This window comes from Nyctereutes procyonoides, unplaced genomic scaffold, assembly GCF_905146905.1.
Source record: "Nyctereutes procyonoides isolate TBG_1078 unplaced genomic scaffold, NYPRO_anot_genome, whole genome shotgun sequence".
Classification (NCBI taxonomy): domain Eukaryota; kingdom Metazoa; phylum Chordata; class Mammalia; order Carnivora; family Canidae; genus Nyctereutes; species Nyctereutes procyonoides.
The window spans coordinates 33908730-33935707 of record NW_026575140.1 but is presented as its reverse complement, the minus strand read 5'-3'; the positions used below and the strand labels follow the sequence as shown (position 1 = coordinate 33935707).

Here is a 26978-nt window from a genome sequence, read left to right as displayed (position 1 = left end):
TGGCCTTGCCCCTGCCCAAATGCAGACGGCCACTCCTCTTTTTCCATATCCTGTGTCAGTGAGGCCCTACCCCAGGGAACACTGAGTGTTGGGTTGGACCGGTGCTCCGGGGGCTGGGGCTGAGCTGTGGTCAAGGTGGACCAGGACAGGAGAGCATGGGCACCAGGAGGCCCTTGGGCCCTTGGGGCCATGGGGGGCTCAGAGCAGGTGGGGCCTGGCCTCATGTCTGCAGGGCCAGAACTTAGCCTGGGGGTTTCCCAAGGCCTCTTGATTTTTCTCTAGGCTTCAAGAAGGAGTGGTACAGGCCTGTTCCAGGGAGACCTGGCACCTTCAGCATCCCTTTATAGAGTGTGGGTTTCCCCAGGCAGAGTTAGGTCACTGCCATCTTTTCCAGCACCCCGTGCCCAACACAGGGCCTCACACACAGTAGGGGTACAGTGGATGCTTGTTCAGTGAATGGATGGATCCTTGCTTGCACACCTTCTGGGGTGGAGACCTCACTTCCTCATATGGCAGCTCTATTTCCAGAAACAGTGTTCTTTCTGATTCTGTCCTTGAAAGGCCTCATGGGTCCCAGACCTGTCACAGGGGGCTCTGACCATGCTGCCTTAGAGCAGCCTTGCGGACCAGAGACACCCCCCCGGTTCATCTGGCTCTTTGGTGGCATTGGACAGGGCTGGGTCTCCACCATGACTGATCTGTGGGTTATCAGTAATCACAGCTGTCATTTATCGACCTTTACTCCATGCCTGAGAGTAGCTCATTTGATCTCCCATCAGCCCTGTTCGATAGGTACTGTTTTATCCCCCGTCTTAACAGAGGAGAGGAATGAGGTAGAAGGTAGCAGGTGGCTTGAGGTCATGTGGCTGATGTCTAAGGAGGTGAGGGGCGGCTGGGTGGGCAGGTTCTGTGGCAGAGTTTGGGAATATGTGGGGCTTGGCAGGTCTGAAGAGGGGCCATGCTCTGGAGGTGGATCTGCCCCTACCTTCCTCCCCACACTACTTCTGGGCAGATCTTTGACACTAGGGTTTCAACCGGGCAGTCCTTTGGGAGAGACCTGGGACCTGAAGCTCAGAGCCTGTCCTCGCCTTGAGAGCAGGGTGGCACCCAGGGATCTTACCGTGGCTGGGCCGAGCTGTCAGGTAGGTGGGGGGGAGCTGGATGTTGGTCCTGGCCGGAATTATCCTCCCCATTAATATTAATAATGGCAATCATTAATGATAAATTATAGTGTGTCCACCTCGTGCCAGACCTCAGCTGGGTGCCCTGGGGGAATGCCAGGAGTAGACAGTTGTACCGATCCTGAGAGCAGGGCATGCACTTTCCACCACATTTCTCTCTTCTCCAGAGCCTGTCACTGGCTGGGCACTCGGGGGGGGGGGGGGGAGGGGGCAGCTTAGTAAGTCTTAGTGGTGGAGAAACAGGTTCCTGGGCCCCTTTGGTGGGATGCAACTTCTCTCCTTTTTCCATCATTCATAGACTGATTCCACAAACATTACTGCCAGGCCCTGTGCCCACCCCACATGGCCCCACCGACTGAGCTCACCCCTCACCTTGGCTCTTTAGTTACCCACTGGCTCTCCAGTGAGTGTACTGGGTTGCTCTGCTTGCTCACCCCCTTGGACTATCACTGCCCTCTCAGTGCCTCGAGTCTGTCGTCTGTACAGTGGGGTTCTAGCAATCCTCTCCTCAAAGGCCTGTGGGAGGATTAGATGAGGTGATGACCACAGGGCACAGTAATCACTCAGGAGGGAGTGGCTGAGATGAAGATCCCAGAACATGTCTGCCCTCTGTGGGTGGCCTCGTGAATCCCCTGACACCCCCAGCCCTCTGCTGGGGGGGTGGCGAGGCTCAGAGGGGTGGGGAGACGCAGTGTGTGAGTGGCGAGTTCGAGCCCTGGCGGCTCGGCCTCTGAGGTCTACATATTTGCCACCACACCAGGCGAGGATGAAGGACTTAACCTGAAAGCTCCTTTGGAATTAGAATTGCAGAAGCTCCTGGCTGAGCTTCCAGCCCCCAGATCCCAAATCCCTCCTAATCCTAGGAAGGAGGCAGCACCCCCTCCTCCCACATCACGTCCATCAACCGCTCCCAGAGCCCTCCCTGGGCCTGTCACCTCCCACAGGAGCCCCGAAGCGGCAGGCAAGGGCCGGGGCTGCGAGGAGGGGGGATTTCCAGCTAGGGTTGAGATCTGTCACAACATTAATGTTAATTAAGCCTCGTTAATTCAGTCCTCTGCTTACGCAGAGCTCCTGACAGCAAATTACTCATAAGTGAGGCGGTAAATTTATTGCTGCGTTTTCCCAAACACTCAGCAGCAAAGCACGTGCCCCCGGGAAAGTCAGAGGGAAGGCCTGGGGTGCGTGTGGCGTGGTTCCTGCCAGCCTGACACGCCTGGGCCCTGTGGCCCAGAGAGCAGCTGGGGCTCAGCGGGAGACTGGGAGAGAATGGACTCTGGGCCAGTCAGAGCAGGCTGCTGGGGCATGTAGTGAGCTCCCCCTCCCTGGAGGCATGTAAGCGGGAGGACAGGGTATTGCAAGTCCCTCCGGACCTGCCCATTATCTTTACCCTCATCCATCTCATGCTGCAGACGATGGAGCTCTGTGCTCGGTTTCCTCCAGACTGCCTCACACAGTAGGGCCCCTAAAGAGGGAATTTGGATCTGGACTTGAGCCCCAGAACTGCCGTGCAGTTTGACAGGAGCTCAGTGGCCTCCTCGGGGACCGAACCCCTGGTCTGCCGAGGCCGGACAGCCCTGCCAGGGATGTTGTGAAGGAGTCTGTCCCTGTCCCGGGTCGTGGGGCAGTCTTGGAACCAGGACCAGGCTCATGTCTGGGCAGATGGCCCTGGAGCCCAGCCCCCCTTGCTAGGCTAGGTATCAACCCTCCAGGGCGGGATATAGCGTCTCCTGAGTCCCTGGCCCCACAGTCCTCCCCTCGGACCTGCTTCTCTCCTTGGCTTTGAGCTGTGCCATGCCTGAGACGTTTGGAACAAACCCAGGCTCTGCGTACCTAGAATTTTTTTTAATTAATTAGAGCATTAAATGGTAGCCCTCTGGGAGAATCCCACCATCTGGCTGTCGTGAGAGAAGCAGGAAAATCTATGCATATTTGTCTATAGTGTGTGAATGTCATGTGAAGCCACCTGTGCATGTGTGGGTGTGCAGTTCGTGTGCTGTGGCGTGTGTGCACGGTGTGGCGTGTGTGTCTGGGTATGTTTGGTGTGTGGGGCACATCTCAGTGTGCAAGGTGTGCCTTTCTGTATGTGCGTGTGCTCATATGAGAGTACACGTGCCATGTGCATGTGCCTGAGGGTCTGCACGCCTGTCTGAGCACACTTCAGGCCTCGCTTTTGGGGGCGGTGAGTCATGCTGGGCTGTGTGCAGAGTGGGGGCAGACCTCAACCCTCCTGGCTGAGGTGGAGATCACAGAGTGGGCCTGCACGGGGGAGAGATGGTGTCTTTGGCAAGTACACACGTGGCCTGCAGGGGGCAGGCGCAGAGGGTCTTGTTCCCCTTTTGTCAGATGAGGAAGCCCAGGCCTGCCCAAGCACAGAACCAAGGTGGAGGGGCCAGGACTGGCACTCAGGCTCTGGAACTTGCTGTGCCATGCTCATTCTGCTCTGCTGGCCAGTGTCTCTTGCCTTTGGCATCTTTTATGCTGTCAAATTTTCATGGTGACTTGGAGATGTTCTTGAGACAGTACCACCCCCATTTCTCAGGGCTGCTCAGGGGGCAAGTTCAGGACTTGCACTGCAGACCCCATGTCCTTCCCATTTGGGGAAGGAGGCAGCTAGGCCACTGTGCTGGCAAGGAGATGGCATCAGGTCAGGACACTGGGTAGATATAAAGCTGCAGGGACTAGGCCTGTCTTGTCTCTCTCTGAGCCTCACAGGGTGGTTATAAGAACTCAATGAGGAGAGGTGTATACAAAGAGCCTTGTAAACCCTGAGGTGCAGTGGATAGTTGAGGGTCTGGACCATAATCAGGGCCACATGTCCCCAAAGTTCTCTAAGGAGATGGCCAGGAGGTGGCACCCTAAAAGGAGGCTGGTGCCCTCCCTAGCTTTGCAGATCATGAACCTTTCCCCAGAACCATCAACCTGGGTGCTAGCACTGTCCCGCAGCTCCAGCCTCCCATATAACAATGAAGTAGAACAAGAACGGGACCCATAAAGCAGTGGGACTCACCCTTTATCCAACAGGTGTGATACTAAGGCCCAGAGAGGGTGAGTAACATGCTCAAGGCCACACAGCCCTATGGTTGGTACCAGAACCTAGGCCTCTTGGCTCCTAGCTCTATTCTCCTTGGCTGTGTCTTTAGAAAGGAAGAAAGGGGACATAAGGAGTTTCTTGTCACTGGGGGGAGGATGTGGGAGTGCCAACCAACCAACTGGAGAGAACGTGGGATCCCCTGAAGCCAAAGTCATTATGCATAAATGGAGGACTTTTAAAGCAGTGGATTAACAATGATTGTTCTTACTGTGTATGCAGAATGCAGTGTGCTGAATATGGTTTGTAAATTCTATATAGATAGAAAAGACCCAGGCCTCAAGATTGCTTGTGTTCATTGACTCATTCGTTTGTCCCACACGCATTCCCTAAGTGTCTCTTCACTGCCCACCGTGTATACCTATCCTACCTCTGGTGAGTTGCTAGGCTGGTGGGGAAAGATAGTTGAGTGACAATAATCCAGGGTGATGAGTCCGTGACCAAAAGACAGGTCCCAACACAGCGTGAGTGAATGGGAAGCCACTTCTGAAATAGCCTGCTCTGTGAACATACCCATTGCTCGGGGACTTCCAGCTGCTTCCACCTTGTCTTCAAGTAGACACTGTTTCCTAGCACTGAGGTTTGGCCATACTGGTCTGCTGCCCACTACAGCCCCCCTCCCACCAGGAGCAGGTTAAGGAACCAGGGCTGACATCCTAGATCCCCTTCCCTTAGCAGCTATGTGACCACCAGCAGGTGACTTGACCTCTCAGAGCCTGGGTTTTCCTCATCTAAAATTGTGATGGTGAATCCTGACTTGCAGGGTACTTGGTTGTGAGATTCGTCTATCGGCTGACATTCACTCATGCTGTGTTGGGACCTGTCTTGTTGGAGTTACCATGCTGGCTCAGAACCTCAGGGTAAGGGGTGAGCAGTGGCAGAGATGGCCAAGGCCTGGGCAGGATGTGAGGATCTGCGGGCACCTGCCCACCCCCTTCTCCACTGTTTCCTGCCTAGATGTGGCCCAGAGGCCTCATACCTGTCCTGCTGGGCCCCTGGCTGGAGGCAGTGAGTGGTATCCATGCCATTAACTTTGCCCAGGTAGGTGGGTGGTCTCAGCCAGAGCCCTGAGCCCCAGCTCTGGAGCACCCTGAGATGTGGCCAGCTCTGAAGGTCTTTCCAAATTGCAGGGCTTGCCGGCAGCTAGCAGGGCACCTAGTACACAGTAGGCTCCTGGCTTGAGTCTTCTGGCTTCCAGCAATGGAGATCTAAGGCTTTCCAGTTAGAGTAGGGGGTCATTGGACCCTCCCCCAGTCCCTCTCAAGCACAGGACTGAGGGTGTGGGATGCAGGGAGGCCCTGGGGACCCTTGCACCAAAGCTCTCCTTGAAGGGCGCCTGGGGACCACTCTGTCCTGAGCTCTTTGCCAAGCAGTCCAGTGGCAACGCGTGCGTGGGCCTGCCTTTCCTCCCCAACTCCAGCACGGCCGTCTCCCAGGAAACGGGGAATTTTTTCTCATTCCCATCATTAGGGTGCCAGGGCAAACAAACAGCCTAATCTAGATGAGCCCTGGGCCACAATCACATTCTCTTTTGGGGTTTTCTCTTTATTTCTAGCAATTTTGAGAAGACTGAAGTAATTGGTATTCCATACAGGTTAATAGAATTGCTGCCTTCTTGGTATTATGCCTTAATTTCCTTTATCGCGTAGCAAGTTGGAATTAATCGCTCCTCTCCTTCCTTTTTTCCCACCGAAACCTATTACCAGCCTGTCTGGTGGTTAAAGTCATTTTGTGGCAGCTCTTGGCTCCTTTCCACTTCCCTAGGAATCTTTCTGACCAGAGCCAAAGAACAAGGAGGGGTGAAAAACCCATTTGTACAAAGTGGGGATCTCCTGTTGAGAACTTATTTCCCTCTCTGTTCAAGAGGAAGGAACGCGTCCAGCCTCCAGCCGGCACAGCTGACTGAGTCCCCTGTCGCTGAGAGCATTCAAGAGGGCAGGATGGCCATATGTCAGCAGTGGGAACAGAGGATTCCTGCACTGGGTGGGGGAAGGGGCAGGCCTTTGCCAGTCCTGGCGCCTGGATGAGAACCTTCTGGGGCTCTGTCTTCTGTCTGCGGGTTTAAGATTCTCTCCATGATTTCGGAGTTGGACAGCTTCTTCGCATCCACAGTGCTAACCCTGGGCCATTTGGGTGCAAGTGCGTTTTAGACCATGTGTGTTAAGATTCCAAGGGCCTCTCCTAGAATTGAAATGTCTGTTCAGTGATTCTAAGAGTCTGTTTTATGACTGCGAGTCTCTCAGGCTGCAGTTAGCTCTGCTCCACGACTGGGTCTTGGGAAGGAATGTAATTGCTTTGCTGAGGCTGCCTTGGGAGTGTGACCTCTGGGTAGGCTAGGCCCTCTCTGGCCTCCGTTTCCCCAAAATGTAAGAGTTGGACCAGATGGCCTCCGGGGCCTGACTCCAGGTATGTTCTGCTTGTAATCTACTGTCCCGCCCCCCATGGCCCCGTCTGCACTGGCCACCTCCCGGCACCTCGGGGGACCCAGAGCATTCTCCCATCTGAACTGAGCCCCTTGTGTACTTGCCCTTGGCCTCTCCCCTTCCAGCAGGGAGGCAACCAAGTTTTCCTCCAAAGTCCCAGCAGGAAGGTCAGTGGAGGTGATGGTAAGAAACCACAGTCATGGACAAGAGCTGCATTGCCTTTGTGGGCTGTACAGTTCACCAGATAATTTCAACACCTGCAATCTCCCGTGATCTGTGCCCTCCAAGGGGTGTAGTTAGGGTTAGCCCCATTTAATAGGTGAGGGATCCAAGGCTCTGGGAGGTTAAGTAGCTTCCCCGTAGTCACACCGGTGGTTCCAGGACATCGAGTGCCCTGCTGACTGTGTAGGCCGCCTGCGCACTGGACAAAACATCAGCAGCCCGAGGTGCTCAGCGTGATGTGGGAGCTGGAGGCCCAGGGGCCAGCTCCCCCAGGAACCTGCTGGGCAGGGTTCCCACATTCCCACGTCCCACATTCCCACGTCCAATGGGAATGGGTTTCCACATTTCCATTCCTAGCCCCCTTCCCAGGCTGTTGAGGGGCTTCGGAGAGTGGACCCCACTGCCTTCCAGAAGGACCAAGATACAAAAAAAAAAAAGAAAGAAAGAAAGAAAGAAAGAAAGAAAGAAAGAAAGAAAGAAAGAAAAAGAAAGAAAGAAACCACCTTCTCCGTCTGCTTATAGAATCAAACTTTGACTTCTGGATCAAACCAGAGTCCCCAGTCCCCACTGCTGTCAACCAAAAGCACCCCTTCCCCGAGGTCCAGCCTGGGCTCCCAGCCCTGCCCTCCTCCCTGCCAGCTGTCTCCACTTGCAGAGATGGGAGGTGCTGGGAGGGCCAACACCCCCAAGTTCAGTGCCCTTGTCTTCAGCCAGGGCACTGAGACTCCTCAAATGGGGGGCATGGCTGAGGCCACACGGCAGCCTCACCCCCCTCAATTTCCTTGGAGAGCATTATGGATAAAAATGCCTAGTTCTGGTTCTGCTTGAGCCCTGTCACCTTGGGACAATCCATTACTTTTCTAGGGCTTTGCTGCCTCATCTCTCAAAGGGAGTGATGCCCCGCACCCCGTGTGCCCCCTCATAGAACTGCTGTGAAGAGCAGGGCCCAGGAGAGAGCTAGGGGCAGGGAGCTGGGGTCCCATATGCCATCAGCACCACCTCCATTTGGGATCTTAGTTCTGCACATTCCTGCTGGACTCTGCCGAGTTTCCAACCAGACAGTCTCCATCTTCACAGCAGCCCCCCAGATCCCCCTCCCAGGTCTGCTGCTCCTCTGTGGCCCCGACTTTCAGGGCCCTTCCCCTCTCCCCATGGAACAGCCACCCAGAACCAGTTACCTCCTCTGCTGTCCCTGTCAGCCAGCTGCACCCCTGCTGCCCCTCCTGGAAGCAGGTGCTGACTGTGCTCAGCCCTGCCTGCAGGCCTGGAGAGCCCTTCCTTCATCTGTCCCTCCCGTTCTTGACCTGGTGAGGGCCCAAGGCAGGCCCATGAAGGACACACATGACAAACCTGGGTCCTTTCTCCTCCCACGTCTAGATGAGGAGACTGAGGCACAGGGAGGGTAAGAGATTGGTCCAAGGCCACCACAGAGGTCAGGGAAAGCCTGCAGGGGAAGCTCCGAGGCCCCGGCCACTCAGAACCCTCTTCCCCAGCCCAAGCCTGGGTTTGTGGAAGGCTTCCCCCAGGGAAGCCCTGTGAAGGGCTTTCCTGTAGCCAAGGGCCCCGCTAAGATGAGACAGGGAGGGTTTGCTTCCGCCTGAGGCTGGCGTCATGGTGGGTAGCTGAGCCACATACGGCTGGCTGACCGCATCACTGGGATGACTTACTGAGCTCTCACCGTGCTCCGGTCTAGTGGAGGGGAGGCCTCCCCAGGCCGTTGACAGGGAGATGAATGCTGTTCTGCAGGGCTGCAGATCTTCACCTCGCCACTGGCCGCCGGGGTGGGTGTAGTCTGGAAGGGCTTGCTACGGGCACTGCCCACATCTGACCTGCCAGAAATATGGCAGCAAAATAAGCAGCCATGGGAATGGAGTTTGTAAATGCTTTGCCTGAGTGCTCGGGCCCTGTGGGCCCCAGGCTGGGTCTCCACGCCTCTCTGCCTTGTTGGCTGTAGAGGGCGTGGTCAGACACCATCAGTAGTAGATGCTTGGGTGGCTCAGTCCGTTGAGGATCCGACTCTAGATTTTGGCTTAGGTCATGATCTCAGGGTCGTGGGATCAAGCCCTGAGTCAAGCACCACGCTCCGCTCAGAGGCTACTTGAGATTCTCTCTCTCCCTCTGCCCCTCCCCCTGCTTGTGATCTGTCTCTGTCTCTCAAATAAGTAAGTAAGTAAGTAAGTAAATAAATAAATAAATCTTTAAAAAGAAAAAAAAAAAGGTTCTTGAGCTGGTCTTGAGGAGGGAGGAGAGAGGGATGCAGCACCTCCTGCCTGGCAGAGCTGTGTCAGTCAAGGTAGCTGGTGGGAAAGCCCACGGTTTGTCCGTGACCCTTGTGTGGATGTGGAAGCCATGGGAGCCAGGGATGGAGCCAGAGCAATTAGCAGTGTAGCTTGAGGTGTCTGTGAGGATTGTGCTGAGACACTGGTCATCTTCCTGGGGAGGTGGGAACCTGGCAGAACCAGGAAGGATGGTTTTCTGATTATGGAGAGGATTCCAGCGGAGCAACGGCAACTGGCTCTGGTTTTATGGCTCCCACCTGCAGCTGCAGAGTGGCCTTACAGGGCGTAGGGACAGAGCCACAGTTCCCACTGTCTTTCATTCTCGCTCTGGACTTCGTGGTGGGTAATACTACACCTCTGAAGAAAAGGCACTAGAGAGCCTCTTGTCCAATCCAGCCATGCCGTGGAGGAAGAGACAAAGCACCCAGTAGGCAGGACTTATGCAAGGTCACGTAATAGAGCCAGGCCTCCCAGGCCAGACACGGGAGATTTGCTGCCGGTTTGTCACCAGGATCGCCCAGTGAGGCACCTCTTGGGAAGTGCACTTCTCCCAGCTACCCAATTGGTGAAAATGTTTGCAGTTTCCCCTTAGCCAGGGCCACTTCCCCGTGTGGTCAGCCACTGCCTGGCAGGTGGAGGGTGCTGCCTCAACATGACCACAGGGGCTCGGTCCCTGACTGCCTATGGGGTGGGAGGAGGACCGCCCCTCTCCCTCTCTGGGAGGTCATAACTCCATCGTTCACTCCCTGACCACCAGCAGGCCCAACCTGAGCTGTCGCCCCAGGCAGCGCCTGCCCGGTCTGTGTCCTTGGACTCCCGTGGCTTGGCTCCTGGCTGCAGAGTCTGCCCAGGGAGCTCTTGAAACCTGAACGGTCCAGTGGGTGTCACCCAGCCTGTGGGTGCCAGAGCCTGGTTGCAGTGGGATCTGGAGTCTTTTCTGCAGAGGAAGAGGTAGAGCTGCCCCTTCTTTTTTTTTTTTTTTTTTAAATATTTATTAAGTAAATTTATTTATTTATGACAGTCACAGAGAGAGAGAGAGAGAGAGAGAGAGAGAGAGAGAGAGAGAGAGAGGCAGAGACACAGGCAGAGGGAGAAGAGGCTCCATGCACCGGGAGCCTGACGTGGGATTCGATCCCGGGTCTCCAGGATCGCGCCCTGGGCCAAAGGCAGGCGCCAAACCGCTGCGCCACCCAGGGATCCCCAGAGCTGCCCCTTCTTTGATCAGGGGCTGGTGGTAGGAGAGTAGGGCTGGGAGTTAGAGACCTTGGCAGTCTCTGCTGTCAGCCCGAGGGAGGGGGAGCCATGAAACCCCAGCTCGGGTGGCCTGGCTAGGGCTAGACCAGAAGGTCCCTGGGTGGGAGGAGGCTGAGTTCCCTCTGGGGCCAGCCGTCTGCTCTGCACCGAGTAGATGGGCAGCAGGAAGCCGGAAGCCGGGAGCCCGGCTGGACTGTGGCTGGAGGTCATGCAGTTTTCCAGCCGCGCCTCCTCCCTGGAGGCTCTACTCTGAGGGCACCATGAGTCTCCCTCTAGCTGTTTCTGGGGCTCTAACATCTCAGTGCCAAGTGGATGGCTCAGATCCAGGGAGGGAGCGGCCTGAGCTGTGTGCCACCTTATCATCTAAGCAGCACCCTTCTTGTGATGTTTGGTACTTTTGTAGGCACCAGCCAGGCCTGCGGATCCCATTCACCTCTCCCCACACCCACCTTCCCCCACCCCTACAGCTGTCGCTGGCTCAATACCTCCTGTGTCCACAAATCACTGTGACAGTTAGACCCCTTTGTCGTCAGTCCCTCGGAGACGCTCATCTTCCCCGTGGCGACAGGGAGTCCCACATACCCCAGCAAGGGCTTGAACCTCCCTTGGTGACGGTGGGACTGGGGGCCGGCAGTGTCTGAGAGCAGCTATGATGTGCTGGGGCCCAGAGCAGGGTCTGGGCTTCGGAAGCCCCAGGTGACCCTTTTGGAGGGACAGCAACATCTGTGTCATAGAGCCACACACCTGGAATTTCAGCTGAAGGGCGTCCTTAAAGACCTGTTCGCCTGGGGAAACCGAGGCACAGAATGGGAAGAGGTCAGAGCCATAGGTATTCTCTGAGCACCCACTTGGCGTCAGACCCCATGTGAGGGGGACACCGGGATGAAGGAAATGGTGGGAATGATGGTGAAGCACTGCTGTGCAACCAGGTGAACATCCAGGCTAAGGACGTTCAGGAAAGAGCCCTGGGCCAGGAGAGATGGGACTAGAGTTCAAGTCTCCCCAGGAAGACTTGCTTAGCCCCCCTCCCCCCCTGGTCTGAAGCCGTCTCTGCACCCTCACCTATGAGGATGGCATATCTCTTGAAGGACCCCGATCTGAGGGCAGTATGGAGACCCCATCTCCTCATTTAAGAACAACGTAGCGTGGGCAGTTTGTGAGCAACATTTGTGTCCTCCACCACAGCCGACCATGGGATGCCTTGCGGACCCTACCATCCCTCCGCCGCCTCTCCTCCAGCTGGGGAATCTGGCCCTACCCAAGTGCCACCTCCCCCAGGAAGACCTTTCTGGCAGCCTCCCATCCAGTCTCCCCTCTGACCTTCCAGACTTCATATCCACACCTTTTTGTTTCGTTTTATCATCTGGACAGGTTATAAAACGTGTAGCTTCTTAGTGGAATAGTTTGGAAGAGGAGGAGAAAATCTGGAAAATTTTGAGGGAAACTGCCGAATTTAGAAAGCAAAGATGCCCTCACCAAAGAGTGGTCCTCCCAGGCCCACTGCTTTGTTGTTGTTCTTCTTCAACCCTTCTCATGTCCCCCTGTGGGGCGGCCCTCACCAGCCACAGCCTCAAACCCTCCACCCCCATCGCCCATTCCCAGCACCTGCTGCTGCTTCATTTCCTCTTTCTCCCCAGGTGGGATGAGAGGGTGGGGGACAAAGCGCACTCAGATGTCACCTGCTGATGGATGGTGGTGGCCCGAGGCCCCAGAGCCTGCTGGGCTGCACAAAGCTGGGAGCCAAGCCCCGCCCACCGCACTTGGTGGGTGTTAGGACACGGTGGGAACCATTTGCCTTTCCAGCACCGCCAAGAGCCTTGAGTGTGCTTGTCAGCATGTGGGGATGCTCAGATTCAGAGATGTGGTGCCTTGCAAGGATGGAGTTGGAGGCCATGCGCAGCTGGTGGCCATGTGTGCCTTATGCAATGACGGTCCTGAGCTGGGACTGCCCGTCACGGGGCTGAGGGTGAGCAGATCACAGCGTGCTTAGAACCTTGGCTTAGAGAGTTAGAATCTTAAATCCTCAGAAGCTGTTCTAAATGTTAGATTAGAGCCACGGGATCTTTTTTTTTTTTTTTTAAGATTTTATTTTTAAGTAATCTCCACACCCAACATGGGCCTTGAACTTATAACCCCGAGACTGAGAATCATGTGCTCTACTTAGACTGAGACAACCCACCACTTAGACCCACGAGAATCCTTGACCAGAAGAATCGTAGGAACATCACAAATCCAGGAAGGGCTTGGGGGCGGTGGGAGTTGGGGCTTGAACCTGGTGCTTCTAGGGATGAGCCTTGAACCCAGGGTTTCATGCCCCCGCCCGGGGCCTGTTTCAGAATTGTTCAGGGGATGATGGGGAAATGGGTAATGTGTTCTCCCCTCACCCCGTTTCTAGTAAGTAGTGCAGCTCCGTTTTTGCCTGTTTCATATGTCGAGGTTTTACTTGGATAAAGAGTTCCTCTGCTTAAAAATAAAAAAAAAAACAAGTTTTCCAGGCCCTGCGCGGTGCTGCAGCTCCGTGCCAGGACCTGCCACAGCCAGGGAGGGTGGCTGCGGCCCACGGGTGACCGAGCAGGCAGCCAGGGGCCTCCCCGGAGGGGGTGCAGGTTGCTCTGGACCACAGTCTCCTCCTCCTCTCACCCCTGCTGTGTTGTTGCTGCAGCCAGAGAACACTTTGGGGTCTGTCGTCCCGTTGACTGGGGTGACAGTTTAATAGTAGCTTCCTGGGCTGTCATTTAAATCTGCCTGCCAGGTTAGTAGGCCGGGGCGGGCTGGCACGCCCCCTGCCCCCACCCGGATCTTCATTCTGCTGGCAGCGGTTGTCTTGGCAATGCCAGGGCCTGGCGAGCTCTGCAGTAGGGTAACTGGCAGGGGTGGGGGCGGCCCTTTCATCTCCCGACCCGGGTACAAGTGGCCCAGCTGCCTTAGGGCCAGGCTGTGGGAGCCAGAGCCAGGTCCAGGCTTAGGAGAGGAAGTGGGAGCAGACTGGTCCCTCTGTGCCCTAGGAGGGGAAGGGAGCTACTCTTCAACAGCCATGTCAAGCTGGACTCTACCTTGGCTATGGGTCTTTGCTCTGCCCTCAGAGAATATTCCCCGGGGGCCCACGGCCTGTCTGCAGAAACCTGAGGGCTTGCATTCCTGACATCTCTCCTATCCCCCTGTGCCATGTGGCCCAATACCTGTCTCCTTGCCCCTGCTCTTCTCTGCACAGGTCCCTGCTCTGACAACTGGGATCCCCTTTAGCCTCACTCTGGGCCACGTGCCCTGTGAATACCTTCTCCTGTTTTTCATGGTTTGGTGGAGCTGGCCCAGAGACAGAAAACTAGGTACTGGCTTCAGCTGTGTGACCATAGGCCTTTGCGCCTCCGTGGGCTTCATCTTATCTGCAGGATGAGGGACTTGCCCTGTAGCAGTATTTCCTCCGATGTGCTTCATTGATGCACTTGTTTCCTGGGAAATTAATAGACGTGGCATCTAAAAAGGAGGTTCCTTGGCTAAACAGGTTTGGGAAGTGCTGGGAGAAACAAAGTCAATCTGATATCTGTAGGCCTTCTCAGGACCTTCAGTAAGCCAGTGGGCATCATGGCTCTACAGAGGAGGAAGATAGCAAGTATGGTCTGAAACATCTGGGTGGATGACTACTCCTCCCTTCTCTCTCTCCTACCCTTTGCCTCTCTCTTCCTCTGCTAGGGGCCAGTCATCGTCTCTCACAGTCTCACCAGATTCTCAGCCAAGCCCAGGCAGCTTAGAGACATGGGTATTTGTTGGCTGCTAAGCAGCAGCCCCTGTCCTTAGTGGAGGCTGGGTGAGTTCAGGGGAAGGGGCCTCTGAGGGGCAATGTGGGGCCAGGCAAGGCCAGTTGGTCTCCAGCCTAGGGGAGCTCCCAGGCCCCTTGCCTCCTCTCCAACCCCACATGGCTGTGTGCTGGCCCCTCCACATCCCAGGCCCTGTTGTCCCTCTTCTGGAATGCTCTTTGTCCCTCTCGTCACTCCTACGGGGTGGTTGACTCCTCTTATTTGGACTTGGTCCCCTCCTTCAGGATTCCTTCCTTGATTCCTGGGCTGGGTCAGCTTCCTGGCCCCTGGCTCTCTGGCCTGCAGAATGGGAGAGCTGTGTGGGGGCTTGCGGCTCTGACAGGACAGAGCACTGATTGCTGAGTGGAGTCACACCAAGCAGCTCCACCTGGCAGCCCTGCCCCATCTTTGCTTTGAAATCCCCTGTGTGCCCTGGGGCTGCCAGTGGGGTGTGGGGAACAGCAGTGTGAGGGATGTGTACTGTCCCCTGGAAGGAGGCCTGGAGGTGGAGGAAGCTGGGAGGGCCTGAGCGATCATGATAATTTCACAAGATCATAGACTCTGGGTGTTGAGGGATCTAAGATTCAGTCGGCGTCATACCTGTCATACCTCCATCTCCAACTGAGGCAGTGGCCCTATATGACTGATGGGCCTGACGTCACACACACAGCAGCCGAGGCTGCTGACTTCACATGCCTCACTCAAACTTGCACCTTTAAGCTTCTCCGTTTATGAAGCCCCAACACCATCCTTAGCCCGTTCGCTTCCCACAACCTTGTGTGTTTGGCGAAGCAGGGTTATTATTTCTGAATGTAGGTGAGGAAAGTGAGGCTCAGAGAAGTTGTGTAACTTGCAAAAGGTCACACAGCCCATGTGTAGCAGAGTGGAGTTCGACTGACCACGGCGTGTCTGATGCTTTGCTCTGCCTGTGTTCTTGTTACAAGTGGCAACGCCTACCTCCTTTGTCCTGGATTTCCCATTCTCCCCGGACTCTGCCCTGGGGTCGGCTCCTCCCCACTGCCCTCTGGAATCCCAAATCCTCTGTGGCAGCCCATCTGTTACCATGGTAGCAGATTATGATGTCGCAGACCCTGGATGACTATGCACAGCTCCTGGATGTGGGGCATAGGGGCTCACAGAGGTGGGCATTGTCCAAGGGGCCGACTGGCATGGAAGGAAAGAAATCCCTGGAAACCGGGGCCACGGCCTCCAGCCCAGCGAGGGAGTCCCTCTGGGAGCTAGAGCCAAGGCCAGGAATGGGGTCTGGCATGGCCTGCTCCTATGGCCTTGAAAGGCCGCTGAGCCCTCCTGCCGTGGCAGGGCTGTGTAGCCTCACACCTCTGCTGGCTCCTTGCGCTGACTGACCCAACACCAGGATGCTCACCGGGGTCTCCTGGGACAGCCCTGTTGCCTTTTGTCCTTGTACAGGTGCTGCCTGGGAAAGCCACGATCTCCGAGTGCCCGGAGAGGGAGGGAACTGGCCCAGGGTCACCCAGAGAAGAGGTGGCTGTGCCAGGATCTGGTCTCACCCCCTGCTCCAAATCTTTCCATCTGGTTACACTGTCAGATGTGACCTACTGAGGTGATTTAGTTCTGGTCCACAACCTGAGAGCAACCATGCTGCCTCAGTTTCCCCAGAGTGGTCCATTAGCAGAGACGGGTCACAGGTGCATGTCTATTCTGGCACATTCCACGGGAATACTTTATGGGGTCCCCTGAGCCATGTGATAACACCGAGGTGGCTGACGGCCTTCGTGGAAAGAGCCCAAGCTTCAGCAGCTGCCACGTGGAATTAAAATCCACGGCTGCCTGCCGGCATCAGGTTCCTCTTCTGTCAGACGGGCTCCACAGCACCACCAGGATAGACGTGCAGAGTCCCTGGGGTGTTGGGTGAAAGGTGCCAGGCCAGAGCCAGGGTGGAAAATGTGCAAACTGGTCCTGACAGTGGACAAATCCCTTCTCTGCACACTGACATGGGACATCCATCCCTGAGGCTGCCGCTTCTGAACCTGATCGGCCTCAAGGCTGCTGGGCTGCCCTCCAGGACTGCCCTGGCCTCCCAGCCTGGCACCTCCAGGGCTCGGCACACGGTGGGGCCAAGCTCACTCCCAGGCTCCCAGAATGCCAGGGAGGAAAGGGACTGATTTTGATAGTGTCAGCTGGCCCAGACCTGTGACCGGGCCAGCCCCTCTGTCCCCTTCTTCATCAAGTTCACCTTGCTTTTTTGGGTTCTGCCTGTTTTTCCTCACACGGAGTTCCTGGGGGATAGGTTGGGCTGGTTTCTCTTCTGTGTGCTCAGTGTGGAGCCTGGGATGCAGTGAGCACGGATGCAAGCTCACTGAACGCTGAGCCGGAGCTTCTGCGGGATTTCCCCCCTCATTTGAGGCTTGTCTTCCACACCTGATGCCGCTGAGTGTTTTGTTTGAAGAGCCACAATGGGGAAGCGAGGGACCTGACTGTGAAGTCAAACTGTGGCCCTGCTCCCACCCACGTGTGACCTTGGCCATGTACTTAACGTCTCTGGGCCAAGATGTCTCCATGGGGTCAAGTGGGGACCTAAGTGGCCCTATGTCGTGAGGTTTCCTGGTAAAGCATCTGCACAGAGATGGGCACACAGACTGCACTTGGAGAATGTTACAACAGGATAAAGAAGACACTAGGATATACATTTCTTTTCTGCGGACGCCGAGCTTCTTGTTCAAGGGATGCGCTGGTCCTCGTGTGGGACAGTGCACCGGGTGCTGTGGTTCATAGCCGTATTTACTTTCAGATGATTGTAGGCTGTGATTTTAAAAGACTATATTGGCACCTGTTACCAGCACCAGCTCCTCGGTGCGGAGCTCAGGGAGGGCTGCTTGGGGGCTTGGGCTGGGAGGCTCGAGAAGTGGTTGTGATCCCTGCTTTGCTGTGTTTCCCTGGGCCAGCCCCTTTCCTTCTCTGGGCCTTAAAGCCCCCTCCCCCGCAAATCTGTAGGTATGCAGGTTCCTCTCATTTCTTCTAGCTCTGCACAGAGAGGTACTCTCCTAAAGAAAGTGTGAAGAAAGCTCATCTTAGAATGTAGATGTTTTGGAAGGATTCCATTGAAAGGCAGAAATATAATGGATTCAGGAGACCCAGTGTCGGTCCCCAAATCCAGGCTGTTCAGGCCAGGGGAGCAGTCACATGGCCCCAGAGGCAGCCCCAGGGCCTGGGGGAGGGTTTACATCATCCAGGACTGGCCACTGGGACGAAGCTTCCCTGGGAGAAGTGTGGGAGCAGAGGCTGGGCAGCCAAGCCCCCGTTTGGTCAGTGTCCCCAGTGACATCTGTCCTGACTTGGGTCCTGTTCTGAATCTGACAGAGTCCCTGCCCTGGAGGAATATCAGGCCAATACAGGGACAGGGACAAAGGCAGACTCTGGTGGCCCCTACCTTATTATCCCACTTTTTGTTACCAGCTGTGAGAATTTAGTCTCTACATAATGGCCCCTGTGAGGGTACAAAACACCTGTTTCCTTTGCTTCTAAGGCTCAATCCATAAAAACGGGAATAGCAGGGGCACCTGGGTGGCTCAGTGGTTGAGCGTCTGCCTTTGGCTTAGGGCGTGATCCCAGGGCCCTGGGGTCAAGGGTCCTGCATGGAGCCTGCTTCTCTCTCTGCCTGTGTCTCTGCCTCTCTCTCTCTGTGTTTCTCATGAATAAATCTTAAAAACCCAAAAACAAAAACAAAACAAAACAAAACAAAAAACAGAGTAGCTGTTGCGGACTGCATCTTCTGTGCCAGGACCTCTTTCCATATTCTTCAGACGTTGTAACTTGCCGCTCCTCCGCAGAGCCCTTGTTTGCTTCTTCCCGTTGTATAGATAAGAAAACAGAGGCTCGGTGGTTCAGTAACACCCCCAAGGTCACGCAGACAGAGGCAGAGCTGGGATTCAGATGCCTGTGCAGAGCCTCCCTCCCAAGGCTGTGAGTGCCTCCAGAGCACTTACTCTCGGGAAATGGAGTGGGTGTCTCACCCAGTAGATGCTTTTTTCATCACCCCCAACAGAACATACCTCATTAATCTTGTCTCAGAGTAATCATTTGCTTTTAGGATTCATTGGCAATAGCTCCCTGGTGCTTCCAGAGGAGCCTGGTAGGGGTAGCAGGACAGGCCAGTGAAGGGGCTGAAAGCTGGCTGAAGGGGCTAAAGTCATTGCCATAGGTGATCAGGGAAGGCTTCCTGGGGGTGGTGGCAGTGAAATTGGACATTCAGGGGAGGAGGAGTGAGGAGTAAGACAAGAGAACAGGCAGTCCTTTGGAGGATGGATCCAGGTGCCCTTGCTGACCCTGAGGTCCTAAGCTTGGAGGCAAGGACAGCTGTCACCTGTCTCTACCAGATGCGCAGCAGATGCCTGAGGAATAAATCAGAGCTGCTCTCCTGTCCTCCCTTGGTTAGTGAGGCCCTCTGTGGCCTGTGGGGTGGTGGGAGGTCACATGGTCCTGCTTTCAGACGGAGCATGTCCTGGTCCCCCCAGGGCCACTGGACTGTACCCTGTGCCCACTAGGCCCCTCATGCTCTTCTCCTTGTCCCACAGCCAAGAAGACCTGTGCAGACAGTGACTTCACCTGTGGCAACGGCCACTGCATCCCAGAGCGGTGGAAGTGTGACGGCGAGGAGGAGTGTCCCGACGGCTCTGATGAGTCTGAGGCCACCTGCAGTGAGTCCTGGCCCTAGGGCGGGGGTGGGAGTGCTGCTCAGCTTCCTCATCAGATCCTCCTTGTCAGGAGGTTGGGAGGCTCAGTTGAGGTGACCTGTCAGCCACCGCTCCAGACCCTCCTCGGGCCGCACCCTCCAGGGCTCCCAGTGAATGGCCAGGCGTACCCAGTGCTAGTTTCTGCTGGTGTCTTGCAGCTTGGGTCCTGCTCCTGGAGCGGCCAGACCTAGAAGCAGCCAGAGCGTATCCTCCGGGTCTCCCTGCAGCCTCCCCCACTATTTTTCTGGAGGACTCTGATCATAATTCTAACAGTACTGGTAACAACAGGTGCCTATTAAGTGTTGACTGTGTGCCAGACACAGTGCTAGGCTCTTCGTGTGCACTAATTCATCTTCTTCCCACAGCAGCCTTATGAGGCGGGGGACCATCACTTTCTGAATTTTGTATTTTTGAGACTCAGAGAGGTTGAGTGTCATGCCCAAGACCATCCAGCCAGGACTTCGAGGCCCTGGCTCTATCCTCTGAGCCAGCTGAGCCCAGGCACCCTGGCGTCCATGGCAGGCCTGGAGGACAGTAGAGGCAGCCAGGGTGAGCCGAGGGCCAGAGCCGGAGCCCCAGGCCTGCCTCCCAGCTCAGGCCTTTGTCTCGCCTTGATTTCTTTTCCAGGCCCTAATCCTCAAAGCAAATTTACACCCGGCAGGTCATTCTGTGACATTTGTTAAATTAAAAAGGAGATGAGGAGGGGGCGGGGAAGTCCCCAGCAGTCCCAGGCAGAGCCTCAGCAGAGTAAGACAGAGACAAAAGGTTAGCGGGGAGCACGTGGAGGATGATTGGGCCAGGGAGGACCTCTGAGTCCTAGTCCTCATGCTTGTTAGGGGTCACATTTGCCCCAGAGGCAGAGGCGGGGACATTGAGGCCTGCTGCCCATCCAGGGCTGTGGCTGGTGATAACTGGGTTTCTTCGTCTCCTAGCAACAGATCTACTACCAGTCTCTCCATGAGAGAGAGAGAGAGAAAGGGAGAGCAGGAGCGACCCTGGTTCTCACACAGCTGCCTCTGCCCCCGCCAACCCCCAGCTAGACCATCGACCCTGTGCTTTTTCTTACCCCCGGCAGCCAGCCTGTCCTGGGGCTGGTCCTGAGCTTTGTCCTGAGCCACAGAAGGCATGAAGCCCGGCCATGCCCATGGGGATTCTTATCCTCAGGGCAAGCTTGGATCCCTGTTTAGAGAGAAGGAAACTGAGGCTAGGATGCATTTGGCCACTTGCCCTTGGCTGCCCTGCTAAGGAGGGGCCAGGACTGTGTGTGTGGGAGGGGGTGGTGACCACAGGGAACTGTGCAGGGGGCTCTGTAGCTGGCTGGCCTTGCTCCAGCATCCAGCCAGGCCCCGCTCCAGCAGCCACCCTGGACACTGTGGGTGCAGCAGGGGAGGGAGGGGAGCCTCAACACACTGCTTCCAGGGTCTGTCCTCCAGCCTGAGAGCTGTGCTTCCCCTTCTCCCTGTGTCTTTGTCTCTTTGTGTTGATGTTCCTTGTTCTTGTTCCTGCTCCCCCTCCAGGGCCCTGCCCACCCTGCTCCCTTGGACCATCTCTCCCTCTACCTGCCCCCTTCCCAGCCTCTCTCTTGCCATCCCTCTCCTCTGTGCCCCGTGGGGGTTCCCTGTCTTTCTCCCTCTCACCTATCCTAGCAGTTGCTGCCTTTCCATCTCCTGGCTGCACAGGGGCTCTCCAGCCTCACCTCTCCTGCCTCCCAGGCCTGCCTTGTGCCCACTGTAAGGCACTATAATTTGACAGTTGAATAACTGGAGAAGTCGAGGGCCTTGCTTCCAAGACACACAGGTTTGTGGCTGCCCTGTGGCCTTCTTTGATGAGATGGGCTCATCAGCCTCTCAGGTTTGACAGAGCACCTGTGGGAACAGGAGTCCAGGATGAACCCTGGGAGTCAGGAGGCCCAGCCCTCCTCTGGGTTCTCCTAGTGAATTTGCTGTGAGATCCTGCACACCTTCCCATCCCTCTCTGGGCTCTAGTTTCTAACATCTTAGAATCCCAAAGACCGTGATCTAAGATTCCTGGACTCTTAGGACACTCTCTCCCAGCTGAGGCGTAAGGCCCAGGATCCCACCTATTGTGCAGTTACATTGATCAGAGGTGGGCAAGGCCTGTGGGTGGGTTGGGGGGTGCTGCCCAGAGGAGGTGGGCCAGAGTAGGACCTCAGGGGTTAGCAGAATTTGGGACAGCAGGACCTGGCAGCAGGCTTGCTCACTGTTTCCCTTCCGAATGGGAACCTGGTAGCCAACCCACTGCCCATTTAACTGGTGTTGCCATAGCAACCTCCACAGTCTACCAGGTTCACCTCTTTAGCCTACTGGGTTCCTAGGGACTATCAATGGTAACTCAAAGAAAGATTATAGGCAAGGGTGCCTGGATGGCTCAGCGGGTGAGCACCTGCCTTTGGTTCAGGTTGTGATCCCGGGGTCCTGAGATCAAGTCCTACATCAGGCTCCCTGCAGGGAGCCTGCTTCTCCCTCTGCCTGTGTCTCTGCCTCTCAATCTGTCTCTCATGGATAAATAAAATCTTTATTAAAAAAAAAAAGATTATAGACAGGAGTAAAGTGTAGTGGGTTTGGTGTGTGATATATTTGGGTCTAGGTCTTGTGAGACTTCAGGCAGGTTGCCCAGTCTCCTTGAGCCTCAGTTTACTCATCTGTAAAATGGAGTGATGACATACGCCTTACGGGGGTTACGAAGATGAAATGGAAAAGATACGGCAAAGTGTTGGTGCTGGGGTAAATGGCAGTGTTACTCTTATAGACTGTGTTTTGATTCCAGACTCTCTCTCCCACATACACCAGTTTAAAATTTTATTTTATTTTTATTTTTTAAAGATTTTATTTATTTTTTGAATAACATGTTTATTTTATGAATAACATGATAGAGAGAGAGAGAGAGAGAGAGAGAGAGAGGCAGAGACACAGACAGAGGGAGAAGCAGGCTCCACGCTGGGAGCCCGACGTGGGACTCGATCCTGGGACCCCAGGGTCGCGCCCTGGGCCAAAGGCAGGCGCCAAACCGCTGAGCCACCCAGGGATCCCTAGTTTAAAATTTTAGAGTAAGTAAGGGGGTTTGGATAGAGAAGGAAAGGAATTTGGGAGCAGGTCCCCATTTTCGTGCTCCCCTACTATGTCATCCACCCCTAGCTAGCTGGGGTTTCTCCAGGCTTTCTTTCCTCTGGTTCTGGGATTTGTGTTTATCAAATACGGCCAGGAGTCACAGTAGGAAAGCCTGGGACATTTGCCTAATGAAAGTGGCATTTCGGCTCTAATTATAGCTCACTTGATTGGGGACGCTTCTGACCCACCTTCAGGCGTCTGATGGGAGGGGTACGGGGTGGGGATGGGGAGGTTGATTCAAGGTGAGTGAGTTGCAACTTTGGGTACTGCTTATTGAAAATGGGATTTTATTCATTGTCTTAGAATCTTTCCAGTGAAAGAGGGACCTTACAGATGAACCCAGTGCCCCTTCCTATTATCGATCAGTCTGAGAGGCCCAGAGGCAGGCTAGAGGCTGACCAGCTAGGCATCCTTTGCCTGAGCCCTTGGGAAGGAGACAGGTCTGACTGCCCCCACCCCCCCTGCCGTGCTTCCGGGCAGCAGCTGGACCCTGGGAGCCCTACTGCCTGAGTCCCTGGCCCCCCACCCTGAAGCTGGCAGTCCCCAGTTCCTATCTGGAGGTTGCCTGCCCTTAAGCCTCACATGTCCTGATGCTGCAGATGTGCTTGCTCACTAAGCAGCCATCATACACTTTCATTCTTTTATTCAACAGACATTTCTCTTTTCATCAATTTGTGAACTCATACGTTAGAGAATGCCAGTGGATTGGATTTCTGGGGCAGGATTCTCTGGGACTTGATAATGCCTCCAGCCACTCTGGCATGCAGTTCCAGGCCCTTGCTGACTTTGGAGGATGCCTGGTATCTTAGAGATGGTGGGGCTCTTCACACCTGCCTCTCAGGACCTCGAGGACACTTGACAGGCCAGGGCATTCCTCAGGGCGTCTTCCTCTGCGGAAGGCCCTGTGGACTCTGGTAATGAATACCCCAGGGATGAGAGCAGGGCCCACCCAGCCCCTTGCATTTGCATTTCATGAGAGGAAACGGGTAACTGGTTTCTGAGTTTGTTCCAGGCTCTGAGTGTCTAGATTTTCATGTTTCCTCATTTAAGTCAACAACCAATTCTAAGAGAGCATGTAGCCCCGTTTTCAGATGGAGCCTTGGCACGGAGAGGTTAAGTGACTTGCTGGCTGTCCTGAATGTGGACATGAGGTGGCCATGCTGCCTGAGTAAAGGCCCGGTGAGCCTCCTTCCTCTGGTGACCCTGTCTCCAGCCCAGAGGGATTGGGGGCACCAACGGGGCCTGCTTTCCTCATGGGCCGTGGTTAAACAGTGTGTTTGGAGGTAAGAGACCTGGGCTGGAAGTCCAGCTCTGCTCTCTCTTTGAGCAAACACCTTACCCTCTCTGGGCTCTGCTTGCCTCATCTGTAAACAGGAGGTAGTAATAGCACTCCCCTCCCTCATAAGGAGATACTGCATGTCAGCACTTACCCAGACCAGCTTCCCAGGGCTAGGCAGTGAGGAGGCCTGAGCGGGGAGCCTAGAAAGTGAGGTTCGCCTCCTAGCCTTGGGGAGAAGCTGTATTAACAATAGCAATGGTGAGGTTCTCGGAGACAGAGGTGGTTGAAACACCTGGTATCTAGTCTCCTAGATGGTCCCTTCCCCTCTTTGGGCCACTGTCTCCTGTTACTGTAATGGGTGCTCCTCCAGGTGACCTCTCGTGGGTGACCTAGCATTCCAGGACAGTGCCTTGGCACTTTGAAGGTAGGAGGGCTGGTGTCAGGCATTGCTGAATCCTCCAGAGCCTGTAATTAGAGCTGTCTATTTAAGGACACAGCAAATGTCTTATTAATTATAAAGAAAGAAAGCAGACGGATTGTTTAATCATTGTCCTTGCTGAAAGGTTATGCAATTAACTATATAAATATTCATTAAAAGTTCAAGCGGCTGCCTGCTGCACTGGGGTATGCAGAACCAGGCCTCAAGAGGTGAGGAAAGATGGTGAAGGGCCATTTCACTCACCTGGGCTTTGAGGTGTAGAGTTTGGGGCTGGTTTGGACTACTTCACTACCCACAGGAGCCTGCAGGGCTTGATGGAAAGGGCAGGTTCAGTCAGAGGAACCAGGACTCTGCCTCTCACCTGCTGTGCATCTTTGGATCAGTTCCTTGTTCTCTCTGAGCCTGTTTCCTCATCTCTAAAACGGAGTGCCTATCTTAAGTACTGCTGCCCTGCTCTCCTCTGGGGGTGCTGCTAGGATGACCTTTGTGAATGGCACCCTGGAGTGGGCACTTACAGCCTGCAGGGTCTGCTGACCTGGGAGGTGGAGGGCGATGTGGGAAATGGAGTAGCCTGATGCCCTGTGGGTGCTCAGTAAATAGGGCTTCCTTCCAGCTCCCTGCTCAAGTTCTGTTTCCGGAGGCCTGGCTCAGGATACATGGTCACCTCGTCCCTCTGTGTCACTGTTCTCTCGGGAGCTTGCAGGCATACAGAATGCCTCTGTCACCCTTATGGGAGGGAGTTTCAAGGAGATAAAATATTCTATATCCTTTAGACTTGCAGAATGTTAACCCAGTGACTCTCAGATGGGGTGCATGGGAATCACTGGGGCAGGGGGCGGGGGACTTGCTGAAATGCATGTTCTGGGCTCTGCCCTCAAAGTCTGGATTTGGTCTGATATGAGCCAGGCCTAGGAACCTGCACTTCTAGCAGCTCCTCACACCCCACCCTGCAGTCAGGACTCTGGGAAACACTGGTCAGCTTCAGCTCCTTCCTGTGCTTACAGGGGTCCTGCAGTGTGGGGGCCATAGAGAGGTGTTCTGGAAGGGCCCCACCTCCCAGCTGCCATACCTCCTTCACCACCCTACAGTACAGCGCCAAGGCAGCCTTTGTAAAAGATCTTGGAGGGTCAGCGCTCTCTAGGACTCTACGCCACAGTTACTTGTGAAGGGGAATTTCTAGAAAATGAATCTCATAGATCCTGTATTCCCAATGGGTTGCCTCATATTTCATGAAATGTATTCCTAGGGATAACTCTGGAGTCCAAGGTACTCTCCTCCTTGGCATAGCAGCGTCTGGGGGCCCTGCCTCAAACACCTGCCCTCCGCCCCATCCTATCCCTTTTCTCCATCTCTCTTGCCCTATCATCCCAGCTATGAAAGTCAGAGAAGGGGAAACTGGTCTGAGATGAGGGGGCGAAATTGAGTGAGGTATGAGTGACCCTATGCCGGCAGGTGCAACAGACTGTGCCAAGCCTCTGGGGTCAGCCCCAGCTGACTTGGAGTTGTCACGCAGTTCTTAGCAGCTGTGTGACTAGAACCCGGAGCTTACCTCCCTCTGGTACGCAGTAGCCCTCAGGACATACTCACTGAGTGAATGTACAAGTCCTTATCTGTCCGTTTGGAGAATACTAGTGGATAATCCTCAGTGAGCACTGGGCTGGGCTTTCTTCTACGTGCCTGACAGATGTTAACAATCCTACGTACTAGGGAATAGTATTAGCCCCACTGTCTTGGCACCGAGGTGAGGACTGTGGGCCAAGCTCACATGGCCAGTGAGTGACTGAATTCATGCCCAGGAAGCCAGGTTCCAGAGCCCCTGCCCGTGACCTCCAAGCTGGAGAGCTTGACATAATCCTCACCCTGCCGGGCTATTCTGAGGATTAAGTGAGTGCCTAGCTCTGTGCCTGGCACATCCTGGAGACAACAGCATTTATACCATGGAGGGTAGCAGGGAGCCGGCCGCAGAGGTCTGAAATGCGTCTGCCACAGCTGGCTCTGTCACGTGGGTCGTCCTGGGATGCTCGGGATGAGAGCTGTGCCCAGCCCTGATCAGGGTTCTCATTCTTTCTTCCAAATTGAGAATCAACCCTGGGGCTCCAGGCCCCTGATTGAGTCAGCTTCTGATTGCTGCTGCAGTAATTATAGCTGTGTGGTCCCGCTGGGCCTGCAGCACGGCACTGCTCTGATGCAGGCTCAGCACCATCACCAGGGGAGGGGGCGGGAGGGGGGTGGCATACCCAGGGAGCTGCTCAGGCCTTGGTGAGCCCTCCTAATCCACAGGTTCAGATCACGGAGCTGCTGATCTGGAAGCCAAACCGAGGCCCTGTCGGGGCATATTTCAGCCCTGGCACACAGTAGGGAAGTGGCAGAGAAGCATGAAGGGCGGGGCAATTTTGTGTTGCTGGAGCTCAAGGGGAGGTTTTGAAGGGTGGGAGGTAGGGCTGGTGAGGCAGACAGGTGGCTGGATCCAGGATGGGCCTGAGTGCCAGGGCCCAGGGGCCCACGAGAGGGCATTAGCAGGGAGTGGGGGATCAGATGTAGGATTCAGAGGGTCTTTGGGGTGGACGACGCTGCTTCTCAGATGAAGAAACTGAGACCCAGGGCAGGGAGGCCCTGATGGATTCCCAAGGCCTTGGGCCAGGTGGCTGGGATCAGGCAGGAGGACCGGTTGGCGCCATGCCCCATGTCCCCCTTGGCTAAGCCATGCATGTGTGTCTGTCTCCACAGCCAAGCAGGTGTGTCCTGCAGAGAAGCTGAGCTGTGGACCCGCCAGCCACAAGTGTGTGCCCGCCTCGTGGCGCTGCGACGGGGAGAAGGACTGCGAGAGCGGTGCAGACGAGGCCGGCTGTGCCACCTGTGAGTTGGGTCAGGTCCCAGGGTCTGCTGGGGAGTCAGGCAGCCTCAGGGAGCAGCCCCTCCGTTTCTGGAGGGGCTTTCTGGAGGGGCTCGGTGGGGGGAGAGCAAAGGGTAACCATGAGGACACTAGTAATGGCCAGGCGCTCTGGAGAGACATTTCCGGCTTTCATCCTCACAACCACTGCACAAGCAGCCATTGTCATCCCCATTTTATGGGTGAGGAAACTGAGGCTCAGACAAGCGAGGAATAGCTTCCAATGTCGAGTGATGGAAGTGAGATTCAGATCTGGCTCTGGACAGCCGAGCCCAGGAGTCTTTTTACC

At 55.4% G+C, this 26978-nt stretch overlaps 1 protein-coding gene across 8 annotated transcripts in view; it reads left to right on the top strand.

The window, feature by feature from the left end:
• The window catches only part of LRP8 (LDL receptor related protein 8), a 79318-nt gene that overhangs the window by 17609 nt on the left and 34731 nt on the right, over window positions 1-26978 (top strand). For all 8 annotated transcript variants that reach the window (XM_055306040.1, XM_055306039.1, XM_055306038.1 and 5 more), the window contains exons 3-4: window positions 18795-18917; window positions 26527-26655. In XM_055306040.1, coding sequence (XP_055162015.1) covers window positions 18795-18917; window positions 26527-26655 — 252 coding nt within the window. The remainder of the gene's footprint in view (window positions 1-18794; window positions 18918-26526; window positions 26656-26978) is intronic.